General features: G+C 43.9%; 1 protein-coding gene across 1 annotated transcript in view; it reads left to right on the top strand.

Moving 5' to 3' along the window:
• The first annotated feature begins 905 nt into the window (after positions 1-905).
• Positions 906-12,828, top strand: part of SLC22A15 (solute carrier family 22 member 15) — a 37,219-nt gene continuing 25,296 nt past the window's right edge. Inside the window, exon 1 of the mRNA XM_086769931.1 lies at positions 906-992. Within this exon, the coding sequence (XP_086626057.1) occupies positions 906-992 (87 nt within the window). The remainder of the gene's footprint in view (positions 993-12,828) is intronic.

The raw sequence follows: 12,828 nt of genomic DNA, 5'->3' as shown, positions 1-12,828 counted from the left end.
GTGAGAATTTCTACCACGTGTTCCCAACAAAGGCTTTCCAAATGAGTGGCAAATACTTTTCATAAAACGCATTACAAGTATTAGTTTTATGAAGACAGCTGTAAAAGAGACAGGAATGTTCTCACTAGGCATTAAATCAAGAACAGCAGGATTCCAGTAGGTCCAAAACTGAACTCAAGTGGCACCTCCATAATATTCTCACACCAAATTTGGTTGTTTTTTTTTTTTTCCAACTACCAGCAGGTACACCATGAAATATAATTGCAGAATATTCCACAGTTGAGGTATGCCAGCATTTATGGGCCCTGCATGAATTCACAGAGTGTGCCATACACGGGCACAGCTTCCCAAGCACAGGACTAACGCTGCTCAATGAAGGTGCAAACCCACCGAGCACACACCGTAACTTAGCCCTCCTCTTACGAGGAAACCGCACCAGAGCTAAGCCGCTGCGTGGAGAAAGCCACAAAACCCAGAACCATCTCACCAGCACGGAGCCAGAACAGCCTTTTCGCCAAACGCGCTGCCATGACCTCCCCAAAAGCCCAGGGGTAACACCTCCATACCCCACCCCGGCTGGGCAACTCCCCTGTTTAAATCAGGAAGGCGCGCGTGCGCTAACGCCCGTAACGGTAACACACCAGCCGCTCCGCTTCCGCTTCCCTGGCGGGCGCTGGGCAGGGAGGGAGAGAGGCTGCGCGTGCGTCCCTGGGCGGGCCGCCTCCCGGCCGCTCTGCCCGGCGCCTGCGCGTGAGCTCTGCCTCGCGCCTCCCGCCCTTTTCTCCTCCTCCTCCTCCTCGGCTGCCGCTGCGAGGGCCGGGCCGCTGCTCCGCTGCCCCGCCCCGGGCCGGGGATGCGCTGCTCGGCGGCCGCCGGCGGGAGCTGCGCGGCGGGCGGGGAGCGGGATGGAGGTGGAGGAGGCGTTCCCGCTGGTGGGGCAGATGGGGCCCTACCAGGTGTACCTCTGCGTCCTGCTGGCCGTGCTCCTCCAGGTGAGAGGCCGCCTCCCCTCCCGCCCCTTTATCCCGAGGGTGGGGTGCAGCGCCCTGTCTCGCGTGGGAGCGGCAGTGCCGGGAGGGGGGATGCTCGCACCCCTTGGGTGCTGCGGGCGGTTGCCCTCTCAAGTGGTAGGGGGTGGACGTGCCTGTGGTGAGTGCTGCCTCCGGTGTCGGAGGTCTTCTGCTCCGGGTTGAGCCTGCGGCAGTTTGCCGTGCTCCTGGGGCAGAGGTGACCTCTCTCCAAAGGCAGAGTGAACTTCTGCAGAGTGGATTTGGGGCAAACGGCTGATGCTCTCTGTGCCACGTTGCATGAGGAGTTGTGCCTTGTGTCACTAAGGGTGAGAGGATTGGGCGCATGCAGTTTGCCAGGTGAAGGGCTGGCTGAAGTGAAACTAAACTGAGATTTCCATGAGCTAGACTGAAAGGCAGCGACTTCTGTCAGAGACTCTGCTGGGAATCCTAAACAACTCGGAGTTAATGGCCTAGGCTAGTGATTTCTAGGTTGTGTGTGGCTTGTTTGTGGTGTAAATGTTTGAAGAGCTACAGGTGGTCCCTGATAACTGTGTAGAAGCTCTGGTCTAATCAGCTGGTAGGCTATGACTGCTTGTGGTGCTTTGATTTGCCTTGACTTAACTCTTAGAGTGTAGGGGTAGTGTCTCTGCATTAGGTATTTGGATGAGGCTTTACATTTGGGTAGTCAGGTTTGTGTTCTGTGAGATACAAAACTGGAGCTCTCTTAAGTTTTGTGATAAAAATGGAGTCCAGAGTAGCAGTGGAGTGATATAATATCATTCAGAGACTGCAAGACCAAGTGATGTGCTCTGCAATCAGGTTTGTTGTCTTTACTTCCAGCTTTGCTTCATCTTTGTGCCTACTCCTGTGAGGGTGAGGAGGGGAGATGAGGATAGTATGTGCACCTTCGCAGTCAGGCCTAGGCATAAAGTATAGTTTGAATCTGACAGAAGTTTGGTTTACTCCATGTTAACTCTTCGAAAACTTAATTGTAGTGAATTCAGCTAGGTTGACAAATGCTGAGTTATTGCCACTGTGGAAACCTACTCACAGCAGGAGGGAAGAGGGGAACTTAAGTGCCCTCCCACTTCTGCTGACCAGGATTTCATAGTAATCAAGAACTTGCAGCCATGAGCTTTGAGACTGAAGATGTCTTCTCTTGGCAGTTAGGAGACTGATAGAAGTATTAAGAAGCTTTGAGATGACCAAAGAAAATTCAGATGTCCAGTCCTGCTGGTTGGGAACTCTGTACTTGGTTGCACAGCTATGATGATGAAAAGCAAAAGCTTTGTAGGTTTTCTTTTTCTGTTTCCTTGTACTGTTTCTCTCTCTTTCTTTTTTTTTTTTTTTTTTTTTTTAACTGATTTACCTGATTAATCCTTTAAAATTAGACATTGCTTAGAGCTTGTTCTGCTGGCTGACTGGCTGGTAAATTTGTATGCTCGCTGAAGATGAGGGATTAAGGAAGCAATAGTTATTTTTCTTCAAGTGCTGGTCATGTTCTGGAATGAACTCCAACCGTGACAAGTGCACTGTATTCCCAGAGTTTTAAATAGTATGGGTCAACTGTTCTGTAATGCTTTTGTTTGTTTGTTTTCATTTTAATGGATTAACTTGCATTTCTCATGGGAGAAGTAAACAGAAAGATCTTTACAAGTCCCAGAACTAATTCAGAATAATTAGAGGAAAAAAGTGGTAGCAGATTTGCAGGTCTGTTTTTTCTTCTCATGTTATCCTTAATTCTTGAACTTTACCAGTGAGCATCATGCCCTTACTGATGTTTTCTTTGCTTCAGATCATGCAGGTGCAGGAGTTTGTAAGGGATTTAGATGTGAAGCTTGTTGCGTTTCAGTCCATGAATAGATTTGGACTTATACAACTGGTTCCTGCTTGGGTGGTTGGTTGCTTTCTGTGTTCCTTAATTGGTGCCAAGTTACATAATGTGTCACTGGGATGTGCAAGAGCAAGACTGAAGGCAGATGCCACAACCGGTGTTAGTCTTTTGTCTGGTTTGTCATCAGTCTTTGGAGGAGGGACACAATGGTAAGTAATGTATCTAGTGTGTGTGACATAGATTTAGGTGATCATGGGCTCCTTTAGTGGATTAGATGCAGCATCTGGCTGCAGAATGAGAATTTCTATTAGTCTATGTCATTGGCTCTGCCATGGACTGATTATTCCATTTTTATTGTTTGTTTCCCTGTCCCTTCCCAGGTGCTCCCTCAGTGACTTGTATTTTCACACTGACATATTGGTATAAAAAATATTTCAACATTCTGAAGAATACCACATGGGTGAAAACTATTTTTGTCTTTGCTGTGTCAGGTCCCTTCGTCTCTGATACTAATACACTGAGCTTAAACTTTCTGCTTTCCCTGCCTTGTAAGATTCCCAGCAGATGTTCTTGCTTTCCTTGTAGGCTTTTGTGCTTTTTCATTCCTGCATGTTTCTAATCTCTTGAGTTTCATACTTTATAGGTATTTTCCCTCATCTTAGTCTTTTTCTTCTCGTTGAAATTTCTACAGTAAACTACTACTACCCTGTGGCCTTACTGATATGCCAATGTATCTGATCTCTGAATTCTAATTACAAACATAGTTTAACTCACAGAACTTCTTTGAGGCAAGTTGCACCAAACACTTATGTCTGTACGGGTGAGACTTTCCACATGTAGGTCAATTTTCATGTAGGCTTGAGTGAACTGGTAATTGACCTGTGGAATGAGCTTACTGACACTCTGGCAAAAACCCTGCAGGTTGTTTGTAGTCATAAAAATGTTTTTGTATATCATCAGTGTAAAACTAGAATAAGTGTAAGTCTTGTGGGCTGCTGCTTTCATCTTCACTTCTTTGCTGATTTGCATTATTTCTCTGCTGTCTGCTGCTGTTACTCAGTAACTTGTTGAGCTGTTACTGTATTAAGGCATGCCTGGCTTATTCATCACCAACTTAATACGACTTTGGAAGATTTTTAGAAATGTTCTCTAGCGGTGGTTGCTAACTTTATAAAGGAGTGATGACAGCTAATGTAGAGAAACATTTTTTTTCCCCACACTATGGAATTCTTAAAGACCAAACTTATCTGAAGAATGTGGGGGTAGACTAGTGATGTGAATTTGAAGCTGGATTAGTCTTCCGTTTCCAGTGTATCTTTAAGAGAGTGAGGGAGGAATAAAGGGAGCTGCTCACTCTTAAAGTACTTAGGACTCTACTTTGAACTAAAAGTAATTGCTTGAGAACTATTGATTACTAGAAAGGTGCTCGCTACCTTTTGAAGAAATTATATTGAAGCATTATTTAAGAATGCTGTCTTTTGGTGTTTAATGTATGTAGCAACATCAGACAAAATAATCTTGATCAGATGCTTGAGAGTGTAGAAGCATGTTTAAAAAAAGTTTCTTGGTCTCTTCTGACTCAACATACGCGGTTGAAAGAGAGTTTTGCCTTTGACAGTGAATCAGAGCTGCAGGATTGCCCAAGTCCAAACTGAACCTGCAGAAATCTGAGAATGGAAGTGTATTCCTACTGTATCTCTATTAAAAGGCATTTAAAAACATGTTAGGAGGCCTTGTTTGCACAGATGAAAAAGACTTTGCCTAAAGTTGGGTAACAGGCATTGGTAGTTGGGTAACACCCTTGGTAATTACCAAAGGTAGTGTTTCCCTCCATCTTAGGGACTTATTACTAACTGAAGGGAAGATGGAATAACAGTTAAGAGAGTAACATCAGCTTTCTTGAATAACAGTTTGTTTTAAGGCAAAGGCATTCTTGATGCAGTGCAGCCATAGTGAGTGGTGCTGCTAATATTTTTTTGCTGTTGGCAGCAAGATCATGTATGAGTTCTATTGTTAGAATATCACAATGCAGAAAGCTGCTCTTTAATCAACTCATCTGCACAAATGTCTTGAGGGAAGGGAACTGGTGTCCTGGTTACCCAGGACATGGAGAAGGCTGAGGTTCTCAATGACTTTTTTGCCTCAGTCTTCACCGACAAGAGTTCCTGTCCCACCGCCCAAGCTGTAGAAGGTGCAAGCAGGGACTGCGAGAATGAAGAACTGCCCATTGTACTCGAAGAGCAGGTTCGGGATCATCTGAGGAACCTGAAGGTGCACAAGTCCATGGGTCCTGATGAGATCCGTCCACAGGTCCTGAGGGAACTGGCGGATGAAGTTGCCAAGCCACTGGCTATCGTATTTGAGAAGTCGTGGCGGTCTGGTGAGGTCCCCGATGACTGGAAGAGAGGGAACATAACCCCAATTTTTAAAAAGGGGAATAAGGAAGACCCAGGTAACTACAGGCCGGTCAGCCTCACCTCTGTGCCTGGCAACGTCATGGAGCAGATTCTCCTGGAAACCATGCTAAGGCACATGGAGAGCAAGGAGGTGGTTGGTGACAGCCAACATGGCTTCACCAAGGGCAGATCGTGCCTGACCAATTTGGTGGCCTTCTATGATGGGGTGACGGCATCGGTGGACAAGGGACGAGCAACTGACATCATCTACCTGGACTTGTGCAAAGCTTTTGACACTGTCCCGCATGACATCCTTCTCTCTAAACTAGAGAGACATGGGTTTGATGGGCGGACCACTCGGTGGATAAGGAGTTGGCTGGATGGCCGCACTCAGAGAGTGGTGGTCAACAGCTCAATGTCCATGTGGAGACCGGTCACCAGTGGCGTCCCTCAGGGGTCCGGGCTAGGCCCAGCCCTGTTCAACATCTTTGTCGGCGACATGGACAGTGGGATAGAGTGCACCCTCAGCAAGTTCACCGATGACACCAAGTTGTGTGGTGCCGTTGACACGCTGGAAGGGAGGGATGCCATCCATAGGGACCTTGACAGGCTGGAGAGGTGGGCCCGTGCCAACCTCATGAAGTTCAACCAGGCCAAGTGCAAGGTCCTGCACCTGGGTCATGGCAATCCCAGGCACAAATACAGGCTGGGCGGAGAATGGATTGAGAGCAGCCCTGAGGAGAAGGACTTGGGAGTGCTGGTGGATGAGAAGCTTAACATGAGCAGGCAATGCGCCCTTGCGGCCCAGAAGGCCAACCGCATCCTGGGCCGCATCAAGAGAAGCGTGGGCAGCAGGTCGAGGGAGTGGATTCTCCCCCTCTACTCTGCCCTGGTGAGACCCCACCTGGAGTACTGTGTCCAGTTCTGGAGCCCCCAACACAAGAAGGACATGGACCAGTTGGAGAGGGTCCAGAGGAAGGCCACGAAGATGATAAAAGGGCTGGAGCACCTCTCTTATGAGGACAGGCTGAGAGAGTTGGGGCTGTTCAGCCTGGAGAAGAGGAGGCTCCGGGGAGACCTGATAGCGGTCTTCCAGTACCTCAAGGGGGCCTACAAGAAGGATGGGGAAAGGCTGTTCAGTAGGGCCTGTTGCGACAGGACGAGAGGTAATGGTTTTAAAATAGAGGGGGGTAGATTTAGATTAGAAATTAGGAAAAAATTTTTTACGATGCGAGTTGTAGAACACTGGAACAGGTTGCCCAGAAAGGTGGTGGAGGCCCCATCTCTGGAAACACTCAAGGCCAGGCTGGATGAGGCTCTGAGCAACCTCACCAGGTCAGGGATGTCCCTGCTCCTTGCAGGGGGGTTGGACTAGATGACCTTTGAAGGTCCCTTCCAACCCTAACCATTCTATGATTCTATGATTCTGGGACTTGTGGATTAAGTAAGCCAGGCTCATTCTAAATCTTCAGAAATTATTCAAAAGAAGCAATGTCTGTCTTCAGATAGGATATAGGTTTGATCCCATACATAGCCTTGTGTAATTCTATTTCTTGACATTTCTTATCTACCCTTGCATACACATTCTGCCCCTTTAATGGCATGACACATCACTCTGTAGTTGTAATGACAGTAGTGAGATGACTTTGTACAGGAATCTTCTTTTAATACTTTTATTTGCTTGAGTCTATTAAGCTCTTTATGAACTAGTGAGAATTAATCATAAATTGGACAGCTTACTCCCAGTCCTCGATGAAGTATACTGTTAGGACTTTATCTAAATAAAAAGTGCAAAACACATCTGAAATGTAATGCACAATCTAAAATGAAGGAAAGAGATGAATATTACATGAGTTGCATTACAATTGCTAGTATAGGGTACTGAAGGTGTTCCAGGGGCTTCATGACAGGTATACTGTTTATGTATAGTTACCTGTACTGTAACTTAGACATAGTTCAACTGTAAGTATCTGTAAGGTAGGTAAGCAGAGTGGCAGATATAAAAAGGATTTACAGAATTGTTATGTAACCATGCTTCACTTTATTATCCCACTGTTTGGCTTTTTTTCTTTGTCTAGGAGAAGTAAGAGTTTTAAGTCCCTCTGATTCTCCAGAAAACAGTTGCAGAATGTGTCAAATGCAGCCACTTAGACGGAGGGGTGGTTTCAAATGTGACGTGAATACAAACATAAAAAGTAAGGGCCCAAATTTTTGTTTCTTGAGATAATCTTCTTGTTCCCACATCTTGTTCTGACAGCACAGGAAATGCTTATACTGAAGGATGGTGTTGCTTTCCTTGTAGAGGTGATAAAAGCTTTTAGAGTAGTTGCATCACTGAATATAATTCCCTCTTCTGGTGTGGCTTATTGCTGCTTGAGAAGAAAAATAAACTAAGTGGGCCTAAGTACGTAAACTTATCACACAGAAAGATATGCTGCTACTCACTTAGCTAAGATTAGTCCTAGGTGAAGGTTGATGGAACTTCTAAGTGAAGACCAGTCCTACCATTTGCTCCAATTGTATGGGGGCAATCTCTTAAGGAAAAAAAAGGGAGTTCTTTGACCATGTTACATTTAATTTCAATGATTTAGATGCTAACCAAGACTCCTTGATCCTTTAGTGGCCTTCTGTAAATAAAACATAGCTGCCAGAAGAATCAGAAATATAGTCAAGACCCAGTGTGGTCTATCTTTCTGTAATTACTTCTTTCAGATCCTTAACTGTTCCTTAAAAGAAACAATCACTTATATTTTCTGATACTATAGTTATAATCTTAACAACGTGAAAGCAGTTGATGCAGACATTGCACTGTGTTCTGCAGAAGATGTGAAATAACACTGCTAAGTTGTGATATGCTTCATTAGCAGTGGGGTCCTTAACTCTCAGATGTAATGCTTAAGTCTAAGTTATGAAAACTGCTTCCTTGACAATTAATTTTAAATAGCTAACTTGCTGTCATTTTTTTTCTGAAAATAATCCTAAGTGAAGAGGAGTTATTAATACCTTAGTAGCTGCCTACATCTGCTTTTTTCCCTCAAAACTATGTTGTGTCTTAATCCAAACCAGTGCATCATCCGTGCGGCTAATCTTTAAATTTATGCTTGTATGTAGGGGACAGGTATGGTCAGAACAAGCTTGAGGTGTAGAAGAAACATAAGCTGTAGGTTTGAGACCTTCCCTTCTTTAGCTACATCTGAACTGCAAAGCACATGTGATTGAGCTCATATTTAGGTGGTTATACATGTCATTCACAATTGTTGGGTCTTCTTGCTCTTGTAATGATCACTACATTCACTCTGACACTGAAATCATGTGTTCTCTGTGTGTGTATCCATATAAACCTCTCTAGTCAGATTTTTCAGCTTAACTTACAAGACTGACTTCAGTTTCTGTGCAGTTCAGTCTTAGAAGATGCCTGTTCAGTGGGCTGTTGTAAAGACCTTAATGGAATCAGTGCTGATGGACACAGTAAGAAACATGAGTTTTGTGAGCAACACAGAGAAGCAGACATTCTGAAGGCCTAGCAACAGAGGGAAGGAAGCGGAGTGTTCTGCCTATTAAAAAAAAAAAAGAAAATGGCATTTTTTTTTTTTTTTAGAAAGTGAAGGCTACATGCTGTGTAGAAGGAATAACTAGGAACAGCTGCATGCTGTTCCTTGTTAGAAGGAACTCTGTCTGGGGCTCTTTACTTTAGCTGTGGCTGAATGCCTTGCTTTTGCCGTGTCTTTTTAACAACTGGGAATGGAAGGTGCCTGGGATGCACTGCGTCAGTGGTGGTTGGCATCTTTATATGGAGTGTGGATAAAACATATGGGGAGATGTTTTCAGATTACTAACTATGAAGTTGTTACATGGACTATTTTGTGCAATGGGTTGGTATTAGGATTCAGTGGGAGCTGAAGCAATCCCATCTTTTGCTGTTAATCAAGATGGCTTTCAGCCTGGCAAACTCTGTTGAAACAATTCATCTAGCCAGTCTGTCCTCTGAGCACTATCAGAAGATGAGCCTGGAGGTTAACAGGCATAATTATACTGGATAGCAAAAACTATGGATTAAAAATGTTTATATTAAAGATTTTTTGTATTATTAAAAATTAAATTAAAATTTTTTGAATTGTGATACATTACAACTGGCCCTGTTTAATATCTTTGTTGGCAACATGGAATAGCATGTACCCTTAGCAAGTTTGCAGATGACACCAAGCTGTGTGATGCCGTTGACATGTTGGAGGGGGAGGGATGCCATCAGAGGGACCTTGACAGGCTGGAGAGGTGGGCCTGTGCAAATCTCATGAAGTTCAACAAGGCCAAGTGCAAGGTCCTGCATCTGGGTCGAGGCAATCCCAAGCGCAAATACAGGCTGGGCGGAGAATGGATCGAGAGCAGCCCTGAGGAGAAGGACTTGGGAGTGCTGGTGGATGAGCAGCTCAACATGAGCCAGCAATGTGCGCTTGCAGCCCAGAAAGCCAACCACATCCTGGGCCGCATCAAAAGAAGCGTTGCCAGCAGGTTGAGGGAGGTGATTCTGCCCCTCTGCTCTGCTCTGGTGAGACCCCACTTGGAGCCGGGGGCTCCCTATGTTGTGGAGCCCCCAGCATAAGAAGGACATGGACCAGTTGGAGAGGGTCCAGATGAGGTCCAGAAAGATGATAAGAGGGCTGGAGCACCTCTCCCATGAGGACAGGCTGAGAGAGTTGGGGCTGTTCAGCCTGGAGAAGAGGAGGCTCCGGGGAGACCTTAGAGCAGCCTTCCAGTATCTAAAGGGGGCTTATAGGAAAGATGGGGAGAAACTCTTTAGTAGGGCCTGTTGTGATAGGACTAGGGATAATGGTTTTAAAATAGCAGGAAGGAGATTCAGAGTAGATATAAGGAAAAAATTTTTTACACTGAGGGTGGTGGAACATTGGAACAGGTTGCCCAGAGAGGTGGTGGATGCCCCATCTCTGGAAACATTCAAGGCCAGGTTGGATGAGGCTCTGAGCAACCTGATCTGGTTGGAGATGTCCCTGGTCCTTGCAGGGGGTTGTACTAGATGGCCTTTACCCAAACCATTCTATGACTCTGTTATCTCCCTTTCCTTCTCCTGCCAAAGGTACACACAGTCTCTATCTTCCCATGTTTTATAGGCAATAAAATACCTGTATTTTTCCATTAGCAAGCCACATTGTCAGGGCTCTCCTCACTGACACTTCCTTTATTTTAGAGACTCTAATTTCCTTTTCTTTTGGGTAATAGAACTGGTGGGTATGTAACTGAACTCAGAATAATTGTTTCCAACTTGCACATGATTGTTGCTCTTTATATCTGACCCAAATAAAGTTTTGTATTCTCAAATGTTGCTTTTTTTTTTTTCTCTTTAAACTGGAGGAGTTAATATAACTACTTCTGTTTATAAGTAATGTAGTGTTTCATGTGCATTGTTTGCACTGCTTGCTTTTTGGAAGTACCAGCCCAGTGGGGCTGGAGTCCCTCTGGAGTAATGGCGTCTGTTTTCTAGGTCTTGTCTGACTAATTTTGGGACTTAACCTTGTTAAACATTGTATTTGTGTTCACCTGGATGTTTTCCCAATCCTGGTGGGCTTGGAGGGAGAGGATGTTAAAAGCATCATTGTGCCTTCCAAGGCGAATTCTTGAGATTCTCGAGTAAGGAAAGCTGAAGGGAGTTCTATGAATGGCTTATTCCAGCTTTGCTTGTGGTATGCTGTTCAGTTATTGGTGTCTTAAAAATACAGAGAGAAAGACCAGAAGTCTTCAATCTCTTTCAATTTGCAGACTCCCTATGGAATTCCCACTGAAGATGTTAAATCCTTGTACAGTAAATTTAAGACTGCCAATAGCTTTATGTTTCTTAATTATTTTTCCCAGAACTTTAAGAAGTAATTCAGGGACGTCTGAGGCCTGTAGGCTGTAAGTTGAAAATCACTGACTATAGCAAGTTCCACCACAAAATTGGAAAAAACCTGCCCTTTCAGTTCTGGAGCATCACGTTGCTTTGAAATAGCAGTAAACCCCAGACTTTTTTGTTTTTAAAAAAAAAAAAAAAAAAAAAAAAAGAACCGAACAACAAAACACAAGTAGATCCAATTATTTATGCTCAGGCAAGTCCTTAAAGTGAATAAAAGCAGCTTATACAAATGTCAGCAATATCTTTTAGTCTGGATACTTAAATAGCAGAAACTTCTGGATTAATCAGTGTATGCTTTTGTTGCATCTTTTACCAAGTTAAATGTTTTAGTCATTTGGTAGTGAGGAAGTCCAGGCAAAGCCAAAAATGTGCTCTTCCATAGTCTTAGCAGACCTCCCTCTGTGAGACCAAGATGCTCACCCAGTATTCTTTGGCAGCGTCCCAAACCAGCGTGCTACGGTGTGAACTTTGATCTCTTATGATACTGGCTATGACTCAGATATGTTGATAGGCAAAACAGACTGGAAGATATGGAAAGAAAGAGGAACAAAGATGAAATGCAGACAGAAGAATAATCATGCTTGTGGAAGGAGGGCGAAACTCTGCCTGATACTTGTCAGCCCACAATTTCTGCTTTCTTTTGCCAGCAGTTGCTAACTTTTTCTTCATGTTGTCCTATAATGCCATTGAGATAGTTCAGTCCTGGGATGATTTGTAGTATATTCATAAACTGGAATAGGAACTCCTGGACTTTTTTGCTTTCTTCTCCTATAAGTCCTTCTCTGCATCAGAAGAGTGGAGTGGCACTTCTGACATGATATTGATGAAACTTTGTAGCTGATGCTCAACTGAGGTGTCTTGGCACTTGATTGCACATTAATGTAATTTTAACTGTCTTGAATATTTCTGTTCAAGCAGTATTTATAGTGCCTTTCTTAATTTTGGTTCTTAGTTCTTCTTTATTAGCTTGGTTCTTTAACTTAGCAGTGTGTGAGCATTTTTTCACATAGAGGAACTAGGAGTTTATGTGTAGATATTTTAATAAGACACTTAAGCTTTTTTTCTGCTTTTTGTTCTTAAAGGCAGAAAAATAATACTTCCAACTTTCTTATTCATGTTCAGAGGCCTGTCAACTGATGATGTGAGGGTGACTTTCTTTCCCTCGCTCAGGGTGATCCAGTTATAGCAGTGGTAAATCCTGTCCCAGCCCTTGGAGATGCAGTGTATGAGTCCACGATAGATAAGTATGTTTGCCTTTCTTAAGTGGTGTTGAATGTAGTCCAGCATACTACAGATACTCAAATGCTTTAGGCTGTACTGCCTGAAGCAGTTGTGAATTAATGTTTTCAGTCTACCGGCATACAGTGGGCTGCTGTGGTGTTTAAACATATATAAAAATTTCTGTTAATTTCTGTCACTGAACTTAATGCTTTGTAGGGCAAGGCTCTATGATTTTTGGTTTTGTTTTTGTTTTTTTTTCAGGGTAGTGTACTTTGTAACATGCCAAAAGTATTGCAGCACCTGCTTCTCCATTCTAGGTCTCTAGCAAATTCCAGGTCTCCTTAATATCATGTACATTGCCTATACCTCCTATGTTGTTTTGAAGAAAATGTTTTTATGGTTGTTTTCAGTGTTTCTGTGGTAAGTAGCACGCTAGATGCTGTTTTATTCAGGAGACTAATA

The sequence above is a fragment of the Chlamydotis macqueenii genome, chromosome 1 (genome assembly GCF_036417535.1).
Source record: "Chlamydotis macqueenii isolate bChlMac1 chromosome 1, bChlMac1.mat, whole genome shotgun sequence".
Classification (NCBI taxonomy): Eukaryota; Metazoa; Chordata; class Aves; order Otidiformes; family Otididae; genus Chlamydotis; species Chlamydotis macqueenii.
Note: the sequence above shows the minus strand (reverse complement) of the source record. Positions and strands in the feature narration are given on the sequence as shown.